The 27,199-nt window shown below is 46.0% G+C and overlaps 3 protein-coding genes across 6 annotated transcripts in view; 1 reads left to right on the plus strand and 2 right to left on the minus strand.

Annotated features, from left to right (window-relative positions):
- The first annotated feature begins 12,257 nt into the window (after positions 1–12,257).
- GTF2H3 (general transcription factor IIH subunit 3) lies at positions 12,258–27,060 on the plus strand. 2 transcript variants are annotated; one of them, XM_068127489.2, is made up of 2 exons: positions 12,258–13,348; positions 25,750–27,060. In XM_068127489.2, the coding sequence occupies exons 1-2, from the start codon at positions 12,767–12,769 to the stop codon at positions 25,810–25,812; spliced, it is 645 nt and encodes a 214-aa protein (XP_067983590.1). In that variant the 5' UTR covers positions 12,258–12,766; the 3' UTR covers positions 25,813–27,060. The 2 variants fall into 2 exon arrangements, with proteins under 2 accessions (XP_067983590.1, XP_078641688.1); XM_078785562.1 differs by having other exon boundaries at positions 12,264–14,234.
- LOC144894025 (uncharacterized) lies at positions 15,038–21,585 on the minus strand. Its single transcript, XM_078785561.1, has 2 exons — positions 19,443–21,585; positions 15,038–15,461 (listed from the first exon to the last, which is right to left on the minus strand). The coding sequence occupies exons 1-2, from the start codon at positions 20,544–20,546 to the stop codon at positions 15,375–15,377; spliced, it is 1,191 nt and encodes a 396-aa protein (XP_078641687.1). The 5' UTR covers positions 20,547–21,585; the 3' UTR covers positions 15,038–15,374.
- Positions 25,567–27,199, minus strand: part of LOC137434467 (ras-related protein Rab5) — a 34,555-nt gene continuing 32,922 nt past the window's right edge. For 2 of the 3 annotated variants that reach the window (XM_068127490.2, XM_068127491.2), the window contains exons 5-6: positions 26,983–27,076; positions 25,567–25,799 (exon numbers count right to left, since the gene is read on the minus strand). In XM_068127490.2, coding sequence (XP_067983591.2) covers positions 25,675–25,799; positions 26,983–27,076 — 219 coding nt within the window. In that variant the 3' untranslated portion in view covers positions 25,567–25,674. The remainder of the gene's footprint in view (positions 25,800–26,982; positions 27,077–27,199) is intronic. The other variant, XM_068127493.2, reaches the window with a different exon arrangement.

Consider the following 27,199-nt stretch of genomic DNA (forward strand, 5'->3'; position numbering starts at 1 on the left):
ACATGGGCAAAGGCCGCCTGACATTTGCCATCCCAAACGAATGGGGTCTCCTTTCTCAACAAATTCGATAAAGGGGCTACCACATCCGAAAAATTCTTACAGAACCGCCGGTACCACCCCGCCATACCTAAGAATCTCATCAGCTCTTTCTTCCCCTTTGGGACTTGGAAGCGATCGATAGCTTCTACCTTGGCGGTCACTGGTTGTACTTGACCCTGCCCTACTACATGGCCGAGGAACACTACCTGTGCTCTTACAAACTCACTCTTGGCTAAGTTGATGGTCAGACCTGCCTCGGACATCGTCTGAAAAAATGCATGGATTTGCTTAATGTGGTCTTCCATGGTCATGGTGTGGATGATTACATCATCCAGATATGCCTCCACCCCCTCCAGGTCTGCAATGAGCCTATTAATCAGTCGTTGAAATGTAGCCGGCCCGTTCTTCAACCCAAAAGGGAGGACCTTGTACTGATATAACCCATTCGGAGTGACCAAAGCTGAGATTTCTTTGGCTCTATCGGTAAGAGGGATCTGCCAATACCCTTTCAGCAAGTCAAATTTGGTAACAAATTTAGCTGGGCCTATTCGATCAATACAGTCGTCAATCCTCGGGAGCGGATAGGAGTCGGTCTTGGTCACTGCATTCACCCGTTTTAAATCTGTACAACACCGGAAGCTGCCATCGGGTTTCGGAACCAACACACATGGGGAGCTCCATTCACTGTTGCTTGGTTCGATGATGTCATTGTCCAACATATATTGCATCTCCTTCCGAAGATACTCCATCTTCACCGGGTTCATCCGATAGGGGTGTTGTTTCACTGGAGTGGCCTCCCCCACCTCGATATCATGATATACTAAGTCCGTACGACCAGGTACATCTGTGAACAAATGTTTAAATTCGAACATTAGGCTGGACAGTTGTCCTTGCTGTTCCCTTGTTAAATGACCTAACTTCTCATCCAAATGACTCAACACTTCGGTGTTCGTCAATTTGGGGCAGGCCTGGTCATCCAAGTTATCAAACTTCACACCGGCGTTTCCGTCCATTTTCACCGGTACGACAGGTGAGACAGGAACTAGGTCTTCCACCGGTTCCCTCTCATGATATTTCTTCAGTCGGTTGACATGACACAACTGTCGCTTTTTCCGTCGGTCGGGAGTGGTCACCACGTAGTCTGTCTCATTCACCCTCTCCTCCACTGCATAAGGACCGAAATATCTAGCCTGGAGGGGCTGGCCTGGAACGGGCAGCAATACTAACACCCGGTCCTGAGGACTGAAGTTCCTTATCTGCGAGGTCTTGTCATGTCTCTCCTTCATTTTCCCCTGGGCCATTCTCAAGTTCCGTCGTGCCACATCACACGCCTTTGCCAATCGGTGTTTCACTGTGGACACATACTCCACCATCGGTGTCCGGGACTCCTGTAGTAACCACTGTTCTTTCACCAATTTCAATGGTCCCCGCACTGCGTGTCCAAACACCAGTTCAAACGGACTGAATCCCAAGGAATCCTGCACGGACTCCCTCGCCGCAAACAACAATAGGGGTATCCCTTCATCCCAATCCTTGGCACATTCAAAACAATACGTTCGGATCATATTCTTTAAAGTCTGGTGAAACCTTTCTAGGGCCCCTTGGCTCTCGGGATGGTAGGCGCTGGATCTTACTTGTTCCACCCCCAACAGGTGTACCACTTGCTGGAACAGTGTGGACATGAAATTGGAACCCTGATCCGATTGGATGACCTTAGGTAGACCAACCCAAGTGAAAAATTTAATCAAGGCCTTTGCAATAACTGCCGCCGTTATTTTCCTCAGAGGCACTGCCTCGGGGAACCTGGTGGATGCGCACATGATGGTCAGTAAGTATTGATGTCCAGCTTTGGTTTTGGGTAAAGGGCCCACACAGTCCACAATGACTCGGCTGAATGGCTCTTCAAAAGCTGGAATTGGCTTTAACGGGGCGGGTGGGATTTTTTGATTCGGCTTTCCCACCAGCTGACAAGAATGGCAGGACTTGCAGAACTCCGCCACATCCCGTCGCAATCCTGGCCAGAAAAAATGTACCAATATCCTGTCACAGGTCTTGTTCACTCCCAGGTGCCCGGCCCAAGGGGTCTCATGTGCCAAACTCAAGATCTCCTTCCGGTACAGCGGTGGCACCACAATCTGATAGTGAACTTTCCACTCATCGTCTGCGGGCACCTCCGGTGGCCTCCATTTCCTCATTAGGGTTTCCCCCTTCATGAAATACCCCACAGGTATCTTCGTAGCCTCTTCTTCCGTAACGGCTTTCTCAATTAACCTCTGGATCTCCGAGTCTTCGTGTTGTTCTTCCACTAGTCTCCTTCGGACCAGCGCGGTTTGTTCCACTTCGTTCCCCGCGGTCTCCGACGGACACTCCACGTCCCCTTTCGTTCCAGACGCTACCATTTCTCGAAATTCCTGGGAATCCCTCCCCTGGTTATTTCCCTTTTCCGAGTTGTCTTCCCGTACCTCTAAGGGTTCCAACTCCCCCTCTCTTTCTTCCTCCTTCTCTTCCGCGTGCTTTCTACCCATAGCCCGAGTCACTGCACAGGATGGAAAGATACCCGGAATCTCCATCTCTAACCGAGTGGTGTTATTTTTCTTACTGGGCTTGTCCACCATTATTGGATTACCCGAAACTCGCCCCCCGGCCAAATCATTCCCGATAATAAAAGAGATTCCCTCCACAGGAAGGGTGGCTTGTAAGCCTACAGTGACCGGCCCTGATACCAACTCAGAACTCAACTGGATGACATGAAGCGGAGCTTTAACATAGCCCCCGACCCCCTGTAAAAGCACACTAACCCCAGTTGCCGTCTTCTCCGACAATGGCAAAATGCCCTCCAGCATCAACGATTGGTGGGCTCCTGTGTCCCTCAATACCCTAACTGGCTTCTGGTTACTCGGGTCGCCATCCAGCGACACGAACCCCTCTGAAATGAAATGTTTGTAGCCCTCCTGAACAAGGTTCTCCCGGGACGCCGTACCTTTGACTGGGGAATCTTCCCCCAGCTCTGCTCTCCAAGAATGATTTCTCACACTTGCCAGTGCATTCGGAGTCGCACTAGACTGATTCCGTTCCGGGTTCTCCCTTTTCCGGAGGTAACATTGGGACATCAAGTGTCCAGTTTTATGGCAAAAAGCACAAGTAGGCCCGGGGGAGAACCTCGGGGTCGGCCTTGAGCCCCCCGAAAAATAAGTTTGTCTTGGGCCCGTAGCCCTCTGATTTCTAACAGTTGGGGTATCATAGTTGTCCCCATAATCATCTCGAGGCCGCCGCCACGTAAGGTCGTTCTCCGCACCGGGTGTTCCATAACTCCCCTGCTGAAGTCTAGGCGAGGAGTTAGGTTTGTGGACCCCTATTCGGTGGGTTAAGGCATAATCATCTGCCATGGTGGCTGCGTCCCACAACTTTGGTACTTTCTTTTCCTGCAGGTACACTTTGATGTCCTCGTGGACACACTGCTGGAATTCCTCCACCAGGATCAAGTCACGCAATGTTTCGAAGTCTTTCCCGACTCCTTTTGACTCACACCACCGATCAAACATGTTTTCTTTCACTCTGGCAAACTCCACATGGGTCTCACTCTCCCTCTTCCTGGCATTCCTGAATTTTTGCCTGTAAGCTTCCGGAACCAACTCATAGGCTTTGAGGATGTGCTTCTTCAGTACCTCATAATCTGCACATTGGTCCATTGGTAGCGCCGAATAAATCTCTTGAGCTTTTCCCACCAGCACACTTTGCACTAGTATGGTCCAGGCCTCCTCCGGCCAGTTTAATTGTCGAGCCACTTTCTCAAAGTGTGGAAAAAATTTCGCGACTTCCTTTTCACTGAACGGTGGAACCAGCCTCACATGTCTGCCCACATCCCAGGTTTTCTGGTTAGGTGTCGACCCCGTCAGCAAGGGTGGTGCCTCTCCCCGTTCTCTCATAAACTCCAGCTCCTTGAATTTAATTTCCTGCCGAAGCTCCATGTCACGTTCCTTTAATTCCCTTTCTGCTTTTCTCTCCTCTGCTTCGAGTTCCCTTGCAGCTCTCCTCTCCTCTGCTTGTTTCTCTTCTCTCCTCTCCTCTGCTTTCCTTTCTTCTTCTGCTCTTTCCTTTTCTGCTTTCCTTTCTTCTTCTTTTAACCTTTCCTGGAGTTCTCGTTCCACTCTCCTTTCTTGTGCTTGTTTCTCTTCTCTTCTCTCTTCTGCTTTCCTTTCTTCTTCTGCTCTTTCCTTTTCTGCTTTCCTTTCTTCTTCTGCTCTTTCCTTTTCTGCTTTCCTTTCTTCTTCTGCTCTTTCCTTTTCTGCTTTCCTTTCTTCTTCTTTTAACCTTTCCTAGAGTTCTCTTTCCACTCTCCTTTCCTCTGCTTGTTTCTCTTCTCTCCTCTCTTCTGCTTTCCTTTCTTCTTCTTTGATCCGTTCCTGGCTCCGTAATTGCAACTCCAGTTTCCGGAGCTCAACGTCTTCTGGTTCTTCGGGTAACCACTCCCAGGCTAACTCGTCCCATGTTCCTAATCCCACCATAGATTGTATCACCGTGGCCTGCAACTCTGCCTTCCTCAAATTAGTTCGGACCTCCAAGTTAAAATGTTTGGCCAATTTCAAGAGGTCCGACTTTAGTAACGCTCGGAACTGTGCCTCACTCGGTGTTACCGCAAAGTTCTGTGCCACAAACGCCATGGTGACTATCGTTAACACCTGTTAACCTTCACCCAAGACTTTACCCCAATTTCCCCAAAAATTTTCCAATTAATACTTAATTAATAAATTTTAATTAATAAAAATATTATTTTATTATTTTATACAATTTTAGATCCCGGACGTAGACCCAATTGCGAATCCGCAAATCGTAATTTGGACGAGCCCCCAATTCTGTTACGTGGTCCCCTCGGTGACTACCTGGTCTCGGTGACCCCCGGACCGTGAGAGGAACTTCGCCAGAAAGTAGTATTCTATATGCGCTTTCGCAACGCAATCCCTATGAATTCCACCCAAGAGAAACTGATGTTCAATGATATATTTCAAGGGTAAGGATATCATACAATTTCAATGATACAATCACGGATATATTCCCCGAGCAATCAACAACAAACAACCATCAACAATTCCCAATCCACAATCAATTCCCTATATGATTAAGATGGCCATCTTATATATGTGTGTCCCCGTTGGTACTCACGACCCCCTTTTGGTCTCGGTCCCGCACAATGTCTCTGGGCCCCTCCTGACCAAGATGATGGTCGGCGTCGCCGCACTCGGGCGGTTGAACGAACCCCGGGTGGACGTGTTTCCACCGGGCAGGTATCGTAACAGGCACCACGGCTGCAGCCCCTCGTGGCCACGCGAAGCGGGTACGGTAAAGCAAGCCAAAAGCCCCACGCCGCTTGCAACGCGTGTTAGGCCCCAACGTGCGACCCGTACGCGTCTTTTTAGACGGTGTCGCGAACGGTGCCAGACGCTGGGTCGGTGCACGGCCACACGACAGTTTGATGTCCACCGGGCAGGTATCCGTCCCGGTAACTCCTCTCGCCAGACGGGCTCGGGAACGCCGCTTTTCCACACGGCTCAATATCAATCCCCCCTTTCGTCGGAGCGGGGCGAGGAAGAAGAAGCCTCGTCGCTTTTCTTCCTGGTGTCTTTTTTTCTTCCGTTTCCGGTTTCTTTTTCAGAAGGGCTCCTGACCCTCCAACCACAACAACCCTTAATCTACTACACATGGATAAGCAAAGACCTGAATGGTAATTCACATACATTCACATAAATATGTAACACAAGTATCATGCTATGCACGACATAATGTGAACAGAATATCTCAAAAAATTGTGGACGGATTCAGACAAGATTTGGCAGAGACGTAGTGTATATGACGTAGTGTATAAGGACGAAATGATTAGATTTTGGTGAAGGTCCGGATCCGCCTACTAGAATTTTAAAGTGATTCTTCACCATTGGGAGATAGGGCCAAACACGATATAAAGCAGGATCTCAAAAATTTATCGACGGATGTGGACGAAACTTGGTGGACACGTTGGGTGTGTGACAAGGACGGATCGATTCGATTTTGGTGAAGATCTGAGTATGGATTCGGATACGAGAATTATTTAATCTCTAAGTGATTCTTCACCATTGAGTGATAGGGCTAAAACCGATACATAGCATGATATCTCAAAAAGTTATGGACGGATTATGACCAAACTCGGTGGATGAGTTGGTTAGGTGACGAGAACAAGCTGATTCGGTTTTGGTTCAGGTCTGAATCAAGATCCGGCCCATCAGTGGGATACAAAACGTAAACTGTTCAGCCTGACGGAGGTATGCTCTCTACCGAGTGCCCTTCTAGTTCGTTCTATTTCGCCAAATGTCACTCTATAAGTGATTTCTTGTTTGTCTGTCTGTTACACATTTTTTATCAACAGTTTTGAAGGAATTGTTCAGAATTTTTTTGCGTATGTATAGGTGACCGTCAAGGACAACAGCATCCGACATTTGTGGTCAGGATATTGATGCGGATCCAGATCTTGGAGTGGTTTTAATGACTAACATTGCAAGATAGTTTGAATTAAAATTTATGCAATTATGTTCTACCCTCTATACGAATTTCTTGTTTGTTTATTTGATTGATTAGTTAATTAATTATCAAATTATCTTACTAGAATTCACCAAATGTCTGTCTTCCGTCCGTCCGTTCGAAGGTACCGCAAAAACGGCTGAACCGATCACAACGATATTTTGGGTGGGTAATCCTGGGATCCCCTGGAGTAAAATAGGCTATATTGTTTTTCCAATTTCAGCTTTGGTTTCCAGCATTTTCATGTTTGGTCTCCCCCTAACGTTATTTTCCCACACCTCTGGATACGCTTCTTTTTCTTTCGACCTTACTGGTTGTGACGTGAAACACAATCGGTGGATAACTCATGACACCCAGGAACATATCGTGCTTGCCGACTCCGTTCACATCACTTCGGGGTACACTTGACATGTTACCTCTGGGTACACTTGACATTTTACCTCTGGGTACACTGACACCATATCGTTAGCATTATTCATATCCACGAAACGCCTTCACATTACCGCAGCGTAATTATAATTCACGGACTGGCATGTGTATGTTTGTGTGTGTATGTGTGTACGTGCATTGTGTTTGTGTATGTGGGTACGTGTGTTTGTGTATGTGTGTACGTGTGTTTGTTTGTATGTGTGTGTTTGTGTGTGTGTGTGTGTGTGTGTGTGTGTGTCTCTTTAGTGTGTGTGCGTGTATGTGTGTGTGTGTCTTTAGTTTGTGTTTGTGCATGTGTTTCTGTGTGTGTGTGTATATATGTGTTTTTGTGTGTCGTTTGTGTGTGCATGTGTGTTGTTAGTGTTTGTGTGTTGTTAGTGTTTGTGCCTGTGTGTGTGTGTGTGTCGTTAGTGTGTGTGTGTGTGTGTCGTTAGTGTGTGTGTGTGTGTGTAGTTAGTGTTTTTGTGTGTATATGTGTTTGTCACGCTACTCCTCCTGCAGTTCTGGGTCGATCACACCCAGACTTGCAACCATAGGTGTAGTTTGGCTTCTCTAGCCCCTGAAGGGGGTATATAGGCTACCCCGTGTTTCGAAAAACTGGAAAATTGGAAAAACAATATAGCCTATTTTACTCCAGGGAGTCATATGATTACCCACCCAAAATATCGTTGCGATCGGTTCAGCCTTTTTTGCGGTACCTTCAAACACACAGACAGACATTTCGTCAATTATAGTAAAATGATGATTTTCCTTTTTATTTGGGCCTCCCAATTGAAGCCCCGCCCGTAGAGTGGGTACCGTTGCTAGTGTATTTAATTATCTATTTAATAATCTATTTTAATAATCCATTTTATGTCTTTCAATCCTGACAAATCTCACACTCTTACGATGTCTCTCCGAAAAGATCGACTGGACAACCCTCCCATCTACTTTCTCAACAATCCTCTCCAAGAAGTTCTGTCGCTCAAGCTTTTGGGTCTCACTATCTGCCATGATCTTTCTTGGGAAAACCACATTTCCAAGCTGGCCTCCAAAGCCAGTCGCCACCTGGGCATCCTCCGTCGTGCGAAGACCTTCCTCGGCACACCTTAGCTCCTCACCACATACAAGGCTTTCATCCGCAGCTCAATGGAATACTGCTCTCCACTCTGGGCTGGTGCTCCTGTCTCACACCTAGCTCGGCTTCACGCTGTTGAAACCAAAGCTTTCAGAATCATTGGAACTCCCGTGATGAAGCTAACTCCGAGGGCCTTTCACTCACTCACCGCAGACAGGAAGGTGGTCTTTCTGTCTTCTACCGACTCCTCTCCGGCTTTGCTCCCCCAGCTCTCTCTGTGCTTTGTCCCCCAAATATTCCTACAGGTCACACAATATCTGCCTGCAACCCTCTGATGGTTAAACTGCCGAAATCTCGGCTCTCTGCTCACCTTCACTCTTTCATTCCTCTTTTCTCCTGCCTCTGGAACAAACTCCCACACTCCCTTCAATCCCACTCCTCCCTCCAGGTCTTTAAAACAGCTGTTCACCACCATCAATTATCTTTCCCCATCCAAAACCTTGATCTTTTCTACCCCCACGAATTCACCTCAGATCCACCTTGTTTGAAATTCCAACTTCTTTCCTGGAAGTCCTGGCAGTGTCCATATGTTTTATACCTCTCCCACCACCCCTTCCCATGCCCCCCCCCCCCCAAAGCCCTCTCCCTCCCACAGATCTCTCGATGTCCCTGCTCTCAGATGTTGTGTTTGTGTTCCTCCCCCTCTCGCCCCATCTTGTCTACCGCTCCCCATGTTATATGTTTTATGTGTCGGTTTGTCTTTCTGTGTAATTAATGTTAGCTCTTTCACGAGCCTCGATCTTGTATACAATTTTTTTTTTTTTTTAAACTGTTCAACCTGGTGGCGGTATGCGCGCCACCTTTGCCTTTCTAGTTTTAATATTGAACACTCATAGTACATATCGTAGTCCATTTGATAACAGAAATAGGGTCTAGATTTAAATTTCTCGTCCACGAGATTTCAGTCAGATCTCAGCCTAACTTAACATTCGTAGATTACAAACTAATTTAATTGTTGATGGCGATATGCTACTCAAGTCTGTTACTATCGACTATCTGAGTCGGCATTGCCAATGAACGCAGATACGTGCACATTTGACGTAACGTTTCCCCTTCACGCTGGTTGCTAGGCGGAAGTGCTGGTTGCTAGGCGGAAGTGCTGGTTGCTGGTGACAGATGCCCGGAAGTCAGACCCCAAAAATTCACGGAGGTATATAATATGGAGAGCCAATTGGCCACCTCGCAGCATTAGCCGCCGTGAAGCCACCGGAAATAGTCTGGCGGCCATATTGGGAAGCCGATTGTTTTGTAAACAAAGCCTGTCAAAGCAAAGGCGTGGCGCACTGATGATGCAGCTGGAGCGAATTTTAGGACCGCCGACTATTTAATTAATATAGAATACTAATATTTGAACTGATATTCGGGCTCAGAATCCCGTTCTTTAAGGAAATGGTGTTCATTAAGTTTGAAGTTGATTCTAGACGCATTTTTCCTGGGGAATCCAATGGTTTAGAGCTTGTTTGAAAAAAAAGTGCCCAAAATTACCGCTCGGTGTTCTTTATCGTCCTTCTCATGACCCAATCACCCACTAGTAGGAATAAGAATCCTGACATGTTACACCCCTGTTTAACTCCTGTCTTTCACCTTGAACCATTCTGTTGTTTCACCTTGGTCGACGACCGCACATTGAAAGTCTTGGTAAAGGGCTTTTACAAGGTTCACTAATTTTCCAGGTATGCTGTATTTCTTCATTATGACCCAGACTTTCTCTGGGCAAGGAGTCGAAAGCTTTCTAGAAATCTATAAAATTGAGGTACATCGTCGTTTGCCATTCTTTGGCTTGTTCTATAATATTCCTCAATATAAAGATCTGATTTGTTGTCATGTTATATGATGTTACTTAATTCAGTCATTATATTGTAACTAAGATGTGTATGTTTCTATTACCGAGATGTTAGAAACCAGTCACATAAATGACATGAAACGCTGTCATGTAGTTAACCCACACAATTCTTGGGTTTCGGAAGTTTTTGCTATTCATAACATACAAGACTTACATGTTGCAATGGAACGTTCAGCAGGACATGGTAATTGTTACATGAATAATGGAGCGGAGATATAGACATCTCATGCAACACATCTTTTACAGTTTAAATATTTACATGAAGTGTTGGTGAACTCGCCATATCAGACAAAGGGCAACCCACTTGCAGACTTGATGTCATGTCGCATCAAGAGGCGCTTATATGCGGCAACAAACTGCCGGGCCGTTGGGTTATTCCCACTTCCACATGCAATGCGGACCGCTCCAAAGAAAAGTTCAATGTGGTCTTGGCTCATTTTGTACATGAGCAGGTATCGCAGGGGAGATGAGGCAGGTTTGACATATGTGAAATACAAAATTGTGACACTCTCTATGCAGATCATGAAACCAATGAAGGGGGTTTTCAAACGCGTATTGGTCATAACTTGACCATTCATGTTTTTGATGTTGGACAAGTAACTGTAGGCAGTATCCAGGAATGGCAGGAAAAGTCCTTCTCGTGATGTCATGAGTGGTGCCTTGTAGTTTCGTGCCAATGGATTGCGAGAATTTAGAATGTCAAACAGTTTGTCCAATGTTTCAATGTATTGGCAGGTAGCCTCACTGCCCTGAAATTCTGATAGTTGCAAAGTGTCCCTGCAAAACCGAATTGCATCTGCTACACTAGTGCTCAATGTCTGAGCGCTGTGTCCACCTTCATGACATTGCTCTTCCACTCGATGTGTTTCCGGGAGAGCTTATTTTCCAGATGCAAGCCTTCCCTCTTCTGCAGATCAAAGAGTGCCTGGATGTATTTCCACGCGATGACTTTTTTGTTGCCATCCTCCATCATTTTCATGGATCCAAGACAGTTTCTTGCAAGTTTAAGCATGTGACATGCATCGAGTACTTCGAGTACTTCGGCTTCAGTCGGACGGTTTGACCAGTCCTGTCGAAGTCACTCTCATTGAAGTGATCACTGCACAGAACTGTGGTGCCTGGGGTGGGGTAGAAGGACTCCCTTCTCAGGGCAGATGTCCATCGAGAGCACAAGTCCTTATCCTTTGGAAACCTTGAAACAAAATACATTGTGGTCACAAAATGTGGTTGCGGGTCAAAACCTCAGAGGGCAGTCAAAACATCCGAGTCAAAACGACTCCATATCAAAATAATATTTTGAGTTTCATATGTATAGTTAAATACAACTTCATCTGCTAATGTTTGCCATGTGTCGGACTTTCGTACCTTCCACAAGTAACCCCCATTTGCTCTTTCTGCTCACGAGTGACACAGGAGGGCATGGAAACCCTGACAGTAGTAGACTGGACAATTAAGTTAAGCTCATCACAAATTAAATCACTTGACAATGATCACGAGCTGACGAGTCAATCTCGATACTTCAATCTGAATCAATGAATGAGTCAATCAGACATCAGTCTGACATACTCACATAGCCCTAGTGAATACACAATACAGTTATATTTGAGATCTGTGTCGTATTGCACACCCTGCGCGTGGTCTAACATCATCAAATTCAAACACAGTGTTCAAACTTCATTGAAACTTCATTGAAACTTAATTACCTAGCCCCACCACCGTGACCACGCCAGAAACTGAAAAAGCAGAACACCCGCGATCGCGGTTTGTCACTTACTTGTGAAATGTGCATGTGGAGGCCTTCCCTGAGGTATTTGTGCAGTCAAATGCAACACACTGTGGCATTTTGAAACAGCGCGTTCACAAATAAGACTCCTTACAGTCGGTAAGCATCCAAAATGAATCAGAAATTGTGAGATCAGCTGATTGTGAGATCAAAAACGGACGCAGACACAATCGGCTTCCCAATATGGCCGCCAAGCAACTTCCGCTAGCTTCAGCCGACAGCCGTCATTGGCTCTCCAGGTTTATTATATACCTCCGTGCAAAAATTGCCCACTGTACGAATGAAACAATGGACCACATGCTGCATATAAAACAACAACAACCAATTTTTACACCAATACAAATTTTTATTTAAAAAGGTGCATATAACGAACAAGCAATTTCAAATGGAGCACCTTGCCGCCATTAGAAAATTAAAATTTCATCAGATGTGGTAATAAATATGAATTGCTGCGCCCAGCTTGCCAACTCCATGACAGGAGTGACCTTCCCTACCCCGTTTAGAATCCCGCAGGACTACGGGAATATATTTTTTTTGTACACATAGTCGAGGCTCATGTAGTAATTTGCTATAATAATGGAGAATAGGTTGGAAGAAAAATCCGCCACATGCGTACGTAATAAATAGATTGCTGCCTCAATAAGCAAGTTCCCACCCTTTTCAGTCAGCATTAAATGAGTAATTGTTTTATTGTCCTCAAAGCGGTGGCGTAGCTCGAGGATGCAATAATTTGTCTCCATCCGCTGTCGGAATAAAAATTAAAAACATGAACGCCAACGTGGCCGGAAGTAGCGCCGGAAGTTTGATTTGGTGACCCGGAACTACGCGCCGGAAGTTTGATTTGGTGACCCGGAACTACGCGCCGGAAGTTTGATTTGGTGACCCGGAACTACGCGCCGGAAGGTCGATTTGGTGACCCGGAACTACACGCCGAAAGTTTGATTTGCTGACCCATAGAATTAGAGACGCGCGAGGATTTGTTCTCGGTCGCACCCAACACGGCATTATGTCCGTGGCGGAGGACAGCTCGATGCTCGTGATCATCTTGGATGTAAACCCGGTTTGGTGGGGACAGAGGAGGCTTCGCGGAGAGGCGTCCCTCTCGCACTGCCTGGATTCGGCGCTCGTGTTTGCCAACTGCTACCTGGCATCATCTCGCCGCCGCCACCTGGCCTTCCTTGCCTGTGGACAGAGGGACAGCCGCTTCCTGTACCCGACCCGGAGCACGTCCGGCCTGGAGCAGGACGCGGTCCAAGAGAGCCGGGACGGCCGCCTGGAGCTGCTTTCGACCCTGGACGACACCGTGGTGAGGGAGGCGGTCGCCATGCTCGCCCGGGTCGAGGTAACCGCCGACATGACGACCGGCTCCCTCACCGCGGGGGCTCTGGCCAAGGCGCTCTGTTACATCAACCGGATGCGCAAGCAGGACCAGGTGCACGGAGGGGAGATGAAGGGCCGGATCGTGCTGCTCGCTGCGTGCGAGGAAGCGCAGTACATGAACCTCATGAATGTCGCCTTCACCGCTGAGAAGCAGGACGTGTGCGTGGACGTGTGCGCCCTGGGTTCAGAGTCGTCGCTCCTCCAGCAGGTGTCCGGTCTCACGGGGGGTCTGTACCTGCGCGTACCTGAACAGGAGTCCCTGCTGCAGTACCTGCAGTGGGTGTTTCTGAGCGAGCCGGACGTGCGACGCCGCCTGCTGCTCCCCCGCCCTTCCCGCTCGGACGCCCGTCCGGCCTGCTTCTGCCATCGGCAGCTTCTCGACATCGCCTACGTGTGCTCCGTGTGCCTGTCCATCTTTTGTACCTTCAGTCCCATTTGCAGCACCTGCGAGACTGCGTTCCACCTCGCTTTGCCCCCGTCTCTGAGGGGCAGGAAGAGGAAGAAGGGCGGCTCATTGAAAACGGCATAGCCCCCCCCCCCCGTGCATCCCTCCCTGTGCACCGTGCCCCCGTGCACACCCCCCTGTGCCTCCATGCACACCCGCTGTGCCCCCCTATGCACCGCCTGGGCGCCGCACCCCCCTGTGCCCCCCATGCACACCCCCTGTGCCTCCCTATGCCCCCCTGTGCACCCCCCACCTGTGCACCCCTCCCCCTGTGCTCCCCCTTCCTCTGTGCTCCCCCCCCCCCTGTGCACCTCTTCCCTGTGCTCTCCCCCTGCGCTCCCCCCCCAGTGCCCCCCCCCCCCCAGTGCTCCCCCCACCCCTTTGTGCACCCCCCTGTGCTCCCCCCGAATATGAGGTCTTCACTTCCCTGGTCACTGCATTCCACGTGGGTCACCATGGAGGGAATGACTTCAGATTTGAAAGAACACTTTTATATGTTAAACTGGTACAACCGTGGGAGGTTTGCCACTACATCTGTAGTAAAGAGTGATTGGCCGTGTCCCAATGAGGAGTCGTCCGTAGATCCAGAGATCGACATGGTCTTGTGTTGACATCTACAAAGCTTTTGCGCTGCCAGGATGGCCTCGATGTACGTACTCCGACCTCTAAGCTAGTTAGCCTGGGTTTGAATCTCGGGCCTCGCTGTAAACTACCCTCCTGGTGTCTCGCACCAACACAAACACCGACGTGCAGTTTAGCAGTACTTTGGCTCTGAATTTGGCAAATTGTGCGGAATGTCGTCCCGAGTGCGGGTTCGCGCAGAGCAGTGAGGTCGTTGCCTGATGGTCAAACGAAATTTAAAATAATTCCAAAACAGGAAACGTACTGGTTTTAGGGATGTCATAAGGGACACAAACAACAGGTACGAATAACTAATGAAACAAGTCTTAAATAAGGTGGTGTAAAAAACTGCAGTAAACTTCCAAAAAAACGTCCTTTTTTACTACCACCTTTAAAATCTTTGTTATTTAAATTTGAATTACCGTATTTATTCATCATCATCATAAAATGCAGGATAAAGGATAATCCTGTAGCATCTGGTCATGACGTCCTGTAAGCGTTACTGTCATGTATGCTAGGGTGCATCAAACGCCCCTATGTCAAGAAAACAATCTGTCCCCAATTTTATTTTGTTCCAGTCATAAAATAAAGTTCCTATGCAAAATTTGGTAAGGTTTTGATATCATCTTCTGGGTCCACCTCAGCAAATTAGATTTTGAGTCGGTAGTATCAGAGTCAGAAATTTGACACGCAGCTGTTTTGAGGCCCATAAATAAAAATGAAAGGATTGACCGATTGCTACATACAATAGCTCTTTGGAAAGGTATTATTGTGCTCTGTAGCAATATATAATCATCATAGGGATAGGGATATAATTCACTTATACACAAATAGTCAAAATCATGATTTTATTGGTATAATCATATGTATTATAGATACCAGAATGATATAATTTTTATTACAGTAGAATCATATATACACAATCTTAGCATTTATCATCTTAATACGAGTACATCTGACTATGGATGAACATGAAAATAGAAACAAAACAAAGATACTGTAGTTTTCATGGATATTTCTGACAGTTTAGTCTTGAGCTGCTCGCTTTCGAAGATTCGGTTGCTCCTTGCGGTTGTGCTCAACAACTTGTAGCACATTTTGGTAGTGGTCTTCACTTCTGGCTGCTGAAAGGAAGTCAGAGCTAAGCTTAACTCCCCTTTCTGCAGAGTCATTCACCAACTTTCAAGGCTTCAACATTAGTCCATGATGTCTGGTAGGCTGCAGAGTTAGTCCATTCTTGAACATCGGTAATAGTCTAGTAGGAAGACTAGGTCCCCCTGCACCCCCCGGAGATATACTTCTAATCAGTGTTTCTAGATTGGAAAAAATGTGTAGAAAATGACTAGCTATGGCCCCAAGCTGAAAAAATGTCCCACATACCATTTTTATGCAAATTACTGCTGCCATTATCAAAAAAAACGATTTTTGACATATCTCAGCCAATATTGCAGATAATTGAAAAATGAAGGTGTCTAGACCCATGTTTTGAAGGGCATAGATCATGATAGAACTATTCATAACATGATTACATGTGTCTATGGTATACTAGTATGCGAGGTGCTCTCGGTTGCAAGACTGGGTCATTCTGAGAAGCACAGCAGGGTCAGAGATCATGATGTTCTCCTCCTCAGTGAATCTCTCCATCAACAGCCTCTCCATTGCCTCACACACTGTTTTGAGGCAAAAGAGGGACTTTGCGTAGGCCTTTCCACTGAGAACACCTTTGAGAGATCCACTTGTTACTAGTTGTGCCTCAAAGAGAATCTCTGCATATCCAGAACCACGCATCTTGTGTCCAGTGAGCATCCCGATGTAGTTCATGGATGTGTGGAAGGGTCCAATCGTTACTACATGACTAGCAAATTCATTTGGCCAGCGCCAGATGATGGGAAGGGCTTTCATGCAGACACCCAGATCAAATGTATTCAGGACCCATCTCTGACCCACCTCAGCAGTTGCTGCCTCGGAACGCTTCAGTAGCTCACGAACAACTGCGTTGTCTGTGATCGGTTGGTGGATAGGCGTGCAGTAGTCGACTGTTGATTTGCTGGGTGGGGGAGAACCAGTTGCAGAGGTGAAACCCCCTAGCCCAGGCACAGGCTGCAGGCCACAGCTTCCGATGTATCTGCTGAAGAGCCAGATGTAGTACTCTTGCATCGTAGTGGCATAGACTGTGTCATTCTCTGCTGGCGGTGTGAATGATGAGCCTTCAGGGAACTTCGGGCCAACGCGAGTAAAGTGCAAGGGTGGGAGAGTTTTTGGTGTGTCGACCTTCAGGCTACGCTGTTGTGACCTATTGATGGTAGGTAGCATTCGGTCCTTGCTGCTCTCGAACCCGGGCTTGACCTCCTGCACCATGATTCCTCCAGCACTGTTTACAATGTTGCTGCCGTGCACACTGGTAGTGGTTTTATTCAAGTTGTCCCACTCACAGTGGAATACAAGGTTGCCCTCTCCTGTCACAATTTGTGGTGTACGATAAGTTGAGACTTCATCCAGGACCTTGGCGAGAGCAGTTTCCAACTCCAAGGCGAAATCGTAGCTCTCAGAGTGTCCAAGCCTGTGTAGTATTGTGGTGAGCTGTTTGCTTCGGAACAGGTGCCTTACAGTCACACAGAGGAGAATGTGCTTTGGTAACTTCCATTTTCCATCTGACACTGCACGGCACAGATCTTGTCCAATGGAGAAGACCAGACGCTTCACCTTTTCTGTCTCGATGCCCTCCTTGCCAGTCATTAGCACGCTGAGAAAGCGGACAAGGTCTGGAGGTAGGATGTCTTCAGGATTGAGCTCCATGTCTTCAGCTGTTGGTGGCCATGGTTGGTCTTTACACTCTCTGAAAGCCTGTAGAATACCCTGGCGAAGTTGGAGGGCAACATTTTGGTTCTTGTTTGTGCTTCCGAGTGTGAATGCTCGTGCGAGAGCATTGGAAACTGTTATGTTTGAGCTGTGCACAAGCCAGAAAGAAATGACATCACATTTGTCATGATCAACCTTCGTGAAGTGGATATGCTCCTTGATTGGGTCATTCTGTAGGCGTTTCAGTAGTTTCTCTGACCGATAATTTGAGTTCTCATATCCATTCAGTTTCAGTTCCTCGACATAGAGCAAGCGCAAGGAAGAAAGCTGTAGAACTTTATTCTGCTGGATGACCTGGGTTTGAATGTGTTCCAGTACTGAGTTGAATGCCTTTTCATGGGCGGCTGACATGCAAGCCTGCTCCTTTGGTGCTTCGGCTCTGTGAATCGCACGCTCATAGTTGTAGAATGCTGTGCGGAAAGCTTTAAAACATGACGGATGGTGTTTGGCCTCACATGCAAAGAGGTCTTTGTTTTTCACCTTTCGATGGAGTCGATAGAGACCCATTTTCTCAGCCCGTGTTTCGATTTGCTCCCATGCATTTTCTTTGTTTTTAAAGGATGGGAAGGTTGTAGGCCTCTCAGTATTGCGATGAGCATCTTTGGTCTCAACTTTCTCACAAAATATACACTCTGGCGGGAAGATGGGTTCAGCAGAACCTCCTGGTTTACGAGGAGAGTGATGCCATGATGAGGTTGATGGCCCTGGTTCTGTATCATCTCCCAGACGATGAAAGTGGCGGACAAAGTGCTTATAACACTTGCTGTGATATCCTACTCTTTCTAGGTCATCAGGAAGAGTTGCCGGGATCTGATCACATACTGATTGCATACGACATGGGGAGTCATGCGGTTGGTTGAGACGTCTATCCCGGATCTTTTGAAGCAGTTGCAGTTTTTCTGAAGCAGATCCTTTAATTTTACGGAGGGGCGTGAAATCCCCATGATCAGACATGGATGGTACATGAAGGATGCATGTAGGAGGAGAGCTTTGGGCTGCAGGTTCTACACTCCGTTTTCTTTTGGGCATGCTTGCTGTCGATGTCTACCATCACTGTTAAATGACAAATAAGAAATCACGAATGATGTTAAAAGTGCCTGTGAAAGGAGGCTCTGAGTTTTCAGTGAGGTAACAGAGGTTCTGAGTCATGTTCTACACTAGGGTACTTTTTAGCTGACTAAACCATGTTTAGTGGCATCAAAAGTGCTAATAGCTAAAACATCTAAATTCTTCCACACTAACGTTAGCTATCTAGGCCAATGAAACATTGTGCTAAGTTACTGTAGCTAGCTCAGCTGTCGTGCCTCTTTCTGGTTCAATTCATATACAGAAGTCAACAGATATGTCTCATGTTTGGCATTAACAAAAGTTTAAGTTACACCGACATTAGGAACATACTGTACATAGATGAGGCTAGCTTTAACGTTAGCTAACATGGTGCTAGCTGGCTCAGCTGTTATTCTGCCTGTTTATGATTTCATGCAGAAACTGAAGTCAAGAGTGTGAGTAACATTATAGTTAGCATCTTACCTGGCTAGATTGGAGGATGAATACCAAGAACAACACACAGATGGAATGGAAGACTGAACTTTCAACTGAGGTATTCAATAACATCAACGTTACCAATTGATACGAGCGCGCGACATTACCAATTGATACGAGCGCGCGAGCGCGCATGTTACATGGATGGAAATGTAAAATGGCAGCTATAGCAGCACTAATTTGGATCTCTAGTCTGTCATTTCTGCACTGTGATTGGATAACATAAAAAAATATGTTTGGGAGTTAACAGCAGGAGTTGGTAGATTTTACGTGGGCTGGGTGAGAAACCTTTAAATAAGCAAGTGAAAATCTCTCGCAATACAAAGTCAATGGTGGGAAGAAAAGTTGAGTGGTACCAATGTTACTGCCAATGTCCCGCCCCTATGCAAGACTCAGGAGCATCTTGTTGACATTTAACCTTGAAAATACCTGGGTTTAGACCCCTTATGTACCATGTTAAGTTATCTGCAGTATTAACGTATCCTTATCATTTGTAAAACTGATTATTTTGTAATTACAGCATTAATATGCATACTAGTATACCATAGACACATGTAATCATGTTATGAATAGTTCTATCATGATCTATGCCCTTCAAAACATGGGTCTAGACACCTTCATTTTTCAATTATCTGCAATATTGGCTGAGATATGTCAAAAATCGTTTTTTTGATAATGGCAGCAGTAATTTGCATAAAAATGGTATGTGGGACATTTTTTCAGCTTGGGGCCATAGCTAGTCATTTTCTACACATTTTTTCCAATCTAGAAACACTGATTAGAAGTATATCTCCGGGGGGTGCAGGGGGACCTAGTCTTCCTACTAGACTATAACTAGAAATGCCCAGTCAAGCTTCAGATGATGAAATAGGTACCATGAATCTGGTCCAACAAAATCAGCCAGAGTGGTCTTCTCAGTCAAGTCATCAGTGAATCTGGGCTTACCAAACCCAGTACCAAACCGTCCTTGTGGGTTGGTTACTGGAAAATCTGGCTGAACCTCCAGAAGTCTGTCTGCCAGAGCACGGCGATGGTCATGAGGAACAACTGAGCTGAAGAGGGCAAGTGGAACCATCTCTTCTGTGAGGTACCAGAGATGTCGTTTGAAGGCTTTCAGGGCACTTCTTGAGATTCCAGCATTGACAGCTTCATACTGTTTCAGTTTGGAGATGATCTGCAGGTCATTCCATGGGGCATCGGTGACAGAGGTACATGTCATCCACCAGGAGCTGTATACTAGAGTGACAAACGTGACAAATTCTCTGATCTTTGGCACTTGTTTTTCTGTGGTAATTGTACCTGCTGGAAGATCAGCGAATTGTTTTTCGAAGAGACATAATTTGATTGAGTAGAGGAGCTTCGCCATCCATCTGGCTTTATGCAGTGCACCAGGACGCTTGTAGGTTATTTGATGTTCAGCTACTTCACCATCAAGGAATACAGTACACAGATCGACAAATTCCAAATAATCATCACGTCTTAGAGATTGCTCGGTGTGACAGAGTCTGAGAACATTATTTTGCCAGTCACTTGTCAAACTTGTTGCTGCTTCATTTAGTTGAGATGGATCAAATCGTGAAAGTGGTTCATTGAATGTGTGTGGAAACATTTCAAAGTTCTTGCGAAACCTTGAGAAGAGGAAGATATCTGGTGACTTAGATGCTTCAACTTTAAGATCAGTAAAAATGTGCGTAAGAATGACTTCACCAATGTGGTGTCTGCAGCCTGACCACAGAAGAGCTTTGTTAAGCCGTTGTTGAATTGTTACACAAGCTGCACTGATGTGGCCGGTGTTAGATACAGTTGTGTCAAATGTCAAGTTGACAACATTCTCTTGGCAGTTCCATGATTCAAGTAGGTTATTAGTCAGCTGAGCAATTATATCTCCAGATTTACGGTCTGTTCCAGGCTTGTAGGATGGAACACCCAGCAGCTTCATATCAGTTTGAGAACCCAAAAGCACAGCCAGGCGTTCTTCAAAAGTGTTTTGGTTAGTTAAGCATGGAAGCAGCTTTGAGTCCCAGTGCAACGTAGCAAGCTTCGGAGGTATCCATTTGTCCTTACAGGTAGTAGCAATATGCTGTCCAATTTTGCGTCTTGATTTATCTGCTGTAGCATATGATGTTGACACCTTCGCTACATCCCCTCCTGTTTCTTCAATAAGAGCTTCTGTGAAAGCAGCCTGTTGGGTGGTGTCATCTTCATCCTTGTTGCCAGTGAAACAAGACTGGGCCTCTTCAGGATGTCATGTGGAATGAAAACTGATGTGCCAGGTCTAACTAAACGATGATGACTTCTTGAGGTTGTTGGTGTGCTTGTTGAAGGTCCAAGAGTTACTTCTTCATCACTGTCACTAATATTATACACAGTGGTTGTAGTATTTATGTTGAATTCCAGCTCCATACTTGCTCACCTCTCTGATTCTTTTTCCTCGCCGTTCACTTTACGCTGCATCTTATCTGCCAACAGTTTATCTTGGCAGCCAAATGTTGCACAGCGATCTGTCTTCATAGATTCCAGGAATGCTAAGTCTTCAGGATTCTTGATGTGAGAACTAGCATCATTGGGCCACAAGGGAAATGTCTCCATGAATTTCATCTCCATTTGATTCACCTTTGTGATGCTTGCTTGAGTTGTTCTTCGGTTGATAGGGATTGATCTAAGCTTGGAATTATCATCTGCAAGTTTGATAATTTTCTCAATAGCCTTGCGTTCAGAGATGATAGGAATATTAGCCTTGCCATAAAATGGTGTCACTTTCTGCAGTACAAGCATTGCTGATTCCCACCGAGAGCGTCGTTCAAGTTTGCCATCTTCCGTGTGCCACATGAAACAACGTAGTACTTGTAAACAAGTTGGAAGTCTGGTGCCATTGATCTGGGAATCTTGTTCAGTTATGGCACTTCCAAGACCAAACACCTTGGTGGACTCTCTTGTTGCAACAGATGCTTTCTTTACTGTGCCATCCATTGTTTTATCTGAAAGAAAAAGGTAGTATTAGTAACAATAATGTCATTTCATAATTATGTACAACAAATAAATCAATTATCCAATTTTATTAGAGTATAGCCTAATAATTGTTTTAATCATCTTGTCTAGTTAAAAGATCTCTGTAAAGACAAGATGACTACAACATTCAGGATATTCTTTAATTTATATATTATATTTTAAAAATACTCTTCATTTAGCTTTATATCCATATTTTGAAAAAAATCATTATTTTGACTATTTGTATATAAATGAATTGTATCCCTATCCCTATGATGATTATATATTGCTACAGAGCACAATAATACCTTTCCAAAGAGTTATTATATGTAGCAATCAGTCAATCCTTTCATTTTTATTTATGGGCCTCAAAACAGCTGCGTGTCAAATTTCCAACTCTGATACCACCGACTCAAAATATGAAATGGTGAGGTGGACCCAGAAGATGATGTCCAAACCTTACCAAATTTTGCATAGCAACTTTATTTTATGATTGGAACAAAATAAAATTTGGGACAGATCAATCCAACATCTTTTTTAAAATAGTTGGGCGTTTGATGCACCCTAATGTATGCGTGAGGGTTCGGTGTAGTTTGAATCTTTACCCCACCAATACTTGTCAATGTTGCTTTTAAATGTCTGGATAGAGGATTCCATACCTCCTGCTTGTGAAACTGCGTGCCCTCCGGATAGAGACTGTTCAATTTCACTCCTCCCTCTTGGGCTTAACCCAGGGGGTCCACCACCATCTTATATCATCCCCCAGCACTTCCCCCTCTATTTCTTTCAACTCTTCTCTTTTTTTCCTCCCCCCCCCCCCTCTTTCATTCCCTCCTCTCTTTCTTTCCCCCCTTTCTTTCTTTCCCACCTATCTTTCTTTCCCCCCCCCCCTCCCCCACTCTTTCTTTCCACCATCTCTTTCTTCCCCCAACTCTTTTTTTCCCCCAACTCTTTTTTTCCCCCAACGCTTTCTTTCCCCCAACGCTTTCTTTCCCCCAACGCTTTCTTTCCCCCAACGCTTTCTTTCCCCCAATGCTTTCTTTCCCCCAACACTTTCTTTCCCCCAACGCTTTCTTTCCCCCAACGCTTTCTTTCCCCCAACGCTTTCTTTCCCCAGGCGCTTTCTTTCCCCAGGCGTTTTCTTTCCCCAGGCGCTTTCTTTCCCCAGGCGCTTTCTTTCCCCAGGCGCTTTCTTTCCCCAGGCGCTTTCTTTCCCCCAACGCTTTCTTTCCCCCAACGCTTTCTTTCCCCCAACACTTTCTTTCCCCCAACGCTTTCTTTCCCCCAACACTTTCTTTCCCCCAACGCTTTCTTTCCCCCAACGCTTTCTTTCCCCCAACACTTTCTTTCCCCCAACGCTTTCTTTCCCCCAACGCTTTCTTTCCCCAGGCGCTTTCTTTCCCCAGGCGCTTTCTTTCCCCCAATGCTTTCTTTCCCCCAACACTTTCTTTCCCCCAACGCTTTCTTTCCCCCAACGCTTTCTTTCCCCCAACGCTTTCTTTCCCCAGGCGCTTTCTTTCCCCAGGCGCTTTCTTTCCCCAGGCGCTTTCTTTCCCCAGGCGCTTTCTTTCCCCAGGCGCTTTCTTTCCCCAGGCGCTTTCTTTCCCCAGGCGCTTTCTTTCCCCAGGCGCTTTCTTTCCCCCAACGCTTTCTTTCCCCCAACGCTTTCTTCCCCCAACGCTTTCTTTCCCCCAATGCTTTCTTTCCCCCAACGCTTTCTTTCCCCCAACGCTTTCTTCCCCCAACGCTTTCTTTCCCCCAACGCTTTCTTTCCCCCAACGCTTTCTTTCCCCCAACGCTTTCTTTCCCCCAACGCTTTCTTTCCCCCAACGCTTTCTTTCCCCCAACGCTTTCTTTCCCCCAACGCTTTCTTTCCCCCAATGCTTTCTTTCCCCCCTCTTTCTTTCTCACCCCCCCCCCCCCCCCACTTTCTTTCTCCCCTCTCTTTCTTCCCCCACTTTCTTTCTCCCCTCTCTTTCTTCCCCCACTTTCTTTCTCCCCTCTCTTTCTTCCCCCACCCCCACTTTCTTTCTCCCCACTCTTTCTTTCCCCCTCTCTTTCCCCCCTCTCCTACTCTCCCCCCCTCTTTCTTTCCCTCCTTCATCCGATTGAAAAATCAATTTTCATCCAATTGACCTGAAATTTTAATTTACCATTTGCGTTTTGTCATCAAATGTTCACCAAAGCTTTATTATGAGAATATGGAGATGACAAATTAATAATTTGGTCAAAAGGTCAAAGGTCAGCATCACATAAAATCGTCATTTTTCAACCATTTGACCTGAAATTTTAAGAAATTGCATATTGGGTCACTCAATTGGTTCACCAATGAAAAGCTACAAGCAGATTGGTTTTTTTTCGATCAAAAGGTCAAAGATCAAGGCTGCATAAAATCACTAATTTTCACCCAATTTGCCTGAAATTTAAAGAGTTCGCATATCGGGTCACTGGATAGGTTGACCAATCAAAAGGTAGGAGTCGATTGCTTTTTTTTTAGATCAAAAGGTCATGGTTGCAAAAAATCACCAATTTTTGTCCAATTGACCTCAAATTTGAAGAATTTGCAAATTGGTTCACCAATCAAAAGCTAATGAGTGATCGTTTAAGGCCATTTTCCCCGCTAGAGCGGGGGTTAGCCTTGTGGGCCCCATGACAATCATGGTTCCCTGTTTGAGGCAATGTTTTTATGGCCGGATGCCCTTCCTGACGCCAACCCTTAGTCGCCTCTTCGATGCGCAGGGATACGGTGTACCTATTCTAAATTCGGGGTACACACCGGGATCATTCATCCCAGCAAGCTGGTACTCAATTTGCCGACCTCGGAAGGATGACAGGCTGAGTCAACCCCCCTGGCGTTAATTCAGCGATCGACCGGAATCGACACCAATCAAAACCTAGAAGCTGATTTTTTTTTTAGATCTAAGCTCAAAGGCCAAGGATGCATAAAATCATCAATTTTCATTTTGTATTTTTTAAAACTGTTTTCATTATTTGATCATATGGAAGAAGAAGAAGAAGAAGACGTCGAAATACTAACGTGCAGACGGGCTTTGCATTTTCAGATGCTGTCTAGTTACCCTCGCCAGAGGAGAGGGTATTGGATTTGAGTCCATTTGTCTGTTTGTCCGCACAGAATAAATATGATCTTCTCTGCAACCCTTGGTCCGATTGACAGGAAATTTTCACCATAGCTGCAACTCCACCTGCATCATTTTTTTATTGATAATTATGACGTCATCGGTCATGTGGTTTGGTCGCCATCTTGGAAAAATTGAAAAACTTTGCACCTCTATATCTCCGAAAGTGCTGAATAGAAAAAATTGAGACATGGCTCATTGCAAAGAACTCTCAATGGGGAATAAAATATGTTAATAATGTCATAGGTGCCTCCATTATGACGTCATAATTCGACCAGTACAAAACTTCATCCGATCAAGATTAAATTTCTTGAGCATAATCTAAGAATAAATTAGTTTAGAAAAAAAATAATGATGACGTCATCGGTCACGTGGTTCGGCCTCCATATTTGTTTTAACACAAAAGCCTTAAAAACCACTGCAAATACATCGTGGCGAGGGTTTGCAATCTCTGATTGCTCTTTTTCTTGTTTAAATTGTATTGTGTGTGGGACAGGGGGCAGCAGGGTTATGGTGTGCAGGTGGATTTGGGGCAGAGTTCATACTTTTTTACCCTATTACCATGCATTGTTTTCTATGAGCCTCGATATTGTACGAAACACTTTTGGGAGTGAAATGCAAGACTTCATGGTGAGAGTTGAAAAGTGTTTCGGAAGCTGTTGGGCCTGATTAATACCTTAAAGCAGCATATGTTCAGTTTGTTTGTTTATTTCATTTTAATGACAACCTTATGGGGTGTTGTGAGGTAGTCGGAAATAATGTAAAGTTTGAGTGGGAGTGCGCGAGGGGGATTGGGGGGGTGGGGGGGGGGGGCGGTGGATCAGGGGGTAGTGGTAGTTTTTGCACTTTTAATTGTTTCTGCGTTGTATATCAAAAGATTCATGTAATACAGACTTTGTACAGTTTGTAAAATTTCTAATTGGTTCCACCCAAGTTGTTTGTTCAGTGACAGCATCCTCTCTGTTCGTCCTCTACTGCCTCCCAGGCTTGGCTTAGGCTGATGCTTTCATTCCACAGGTCGGCGTCCTCCATACTTTGCTGCTGTCTGCGCTCCAAATAGGTCCTGCCTGGAGGAAATAGAAGAGGAGGAGGAGGGGGTGATGTGGAATATATGCAAACTGGGGAACAAGTTGCATTTTGTCGATGTTCCAGACTTAATACAGAGGGGTATGTATTATGGATGGATGAGAGTGTCGGGGAAAGCTGTCAAACATGCCATTTTGTATACATAATAGATGGACTCATTAATTAATTGATGCATTTTGTGGTGTGTATAAACTCAGTTTCAGCTTTCTCCACCCTGCATTACCTTATTATTTGATCACAGTGCATTTTACTCACACACAGTGATCACAGTGATCCCTGGTGTTGGGCTAGCGGCTAGGGTGCCGGCTTAGGATCCTACGATCCTGGGTTCGAATCCCGGTCGATCGCTGAATTAACGCCAGGGGGGTTGACTCAGCCTGTCATCCTTCCGAGGTCGGCTAATTGAGTACCAGTTCACTGGTAATTCCCTGTTTGTCGTTAAAGGCGGCAAACAGGGTTGGCGTCAGGAAGGGCATCCGGCCGTAAAACATTGCTTCAAAAAGGGGACCGAAAAACAACAACAACCACGGTTCCCGAAAAAGGCGAACCCCCGCTTTGTGGGGAAAAATGGCCTCTAAAGGTGGTATATTTAACTGAATGGGGGTAAACTAATAGGGTGATAGGATATTGCAGAGCTATGGGGCATGGGATCTCGCCTGTGAGCTATCCCATCTGGGTTGTGTCCCTGACCTGACTACAAGTGATCACCCTGGTTCTTCACAAGTGTGGTGTCGCTTCAATAGGTGTGCTACCCTTTGGTGGGGCCCGAGACCCGGTTGAATGCTCCACACAGATCATCGGTTCTGCCGGAGCAAATTCTTGGCTGGAGTTGCTATCCCGGGCGGGTCGGCACTCCGACGCAGGATGCTCAACTGGCGGAGTAGGAATTTGGGATTTGTTCAGGTGTTTCGGCGATAGCTCGCCTACCCTTGCTGCGTCCCACGGACACCGGGGCATCTTTAACGTCCACCATTACTAAAGCTATCTGACGAGTCGCCCTGTTCAACGTCCAACCAAGGGACGGTGCACTCGTTGATGCATCCTGCGAAACACCAGGGTGAAAGTTTGTAGCCGGGTCGAGCTGGTAGAACCCAGGCCACACAGCTTAGAGGCGAGTGTGCAAACTTTGTTGAAGTTTAGAATTGTTGAAGTTATTTTTCTTACCTAGTTCCGTGAAAATTTCTTGTACATTGGCGCCTGTTTTTGCTGACACTTCCATAAATAGAATGTTTTGCTCCCTTGCATACTCTCCTGCTTCCTGCCACACACATAAACATCCCATCAGAAACAAAACTTCATGTCAGGCTGTAGGCTTCCGAATTGTTTGGACACCTTTAAAAAACACCCTCACCTTTTGGGATGAGTATATCCAGTACACAAC

Source organism: Myxine glutinosa, chromosome 10, assembly GCF_964187855.1.
Source record: "Myxine glutinosa chromosome 10, kmMyxGlut1.1, whole genome shotgun sequence".
NCBI classification, from domain to species: Eukaryota; Metazoa; Chordata; class Myxini; order Myxiniformes; family Myxinidae; genus Myxine; species Myxine glutinosa.

Excerpts from the sequence above, each read along its gene's own strand:
- GTF2H3 (XM_078785562.1), top strand. The coding sequence starts at position 12,767 with ATGTCCGTGGCGGAGGACAGCTCGATGCTCGTGATCATCTTGGATGTA.
- LOC144894025 (XM_078785561.1), bottom strand. The coding sequence starts at position 20,546 with ATGAAGCTGCTGGGTGTTCCATCCTACAAGCCTGGAACAGACCGTAAA. Across the intron at positions 15,462-19,442 it reads AGCTTGACTGGGCATTTCTA|ACTATTACCGATGTTCAAGA; the intron begins GTTATAGTCTAG and ends TCTTCCTACTAG.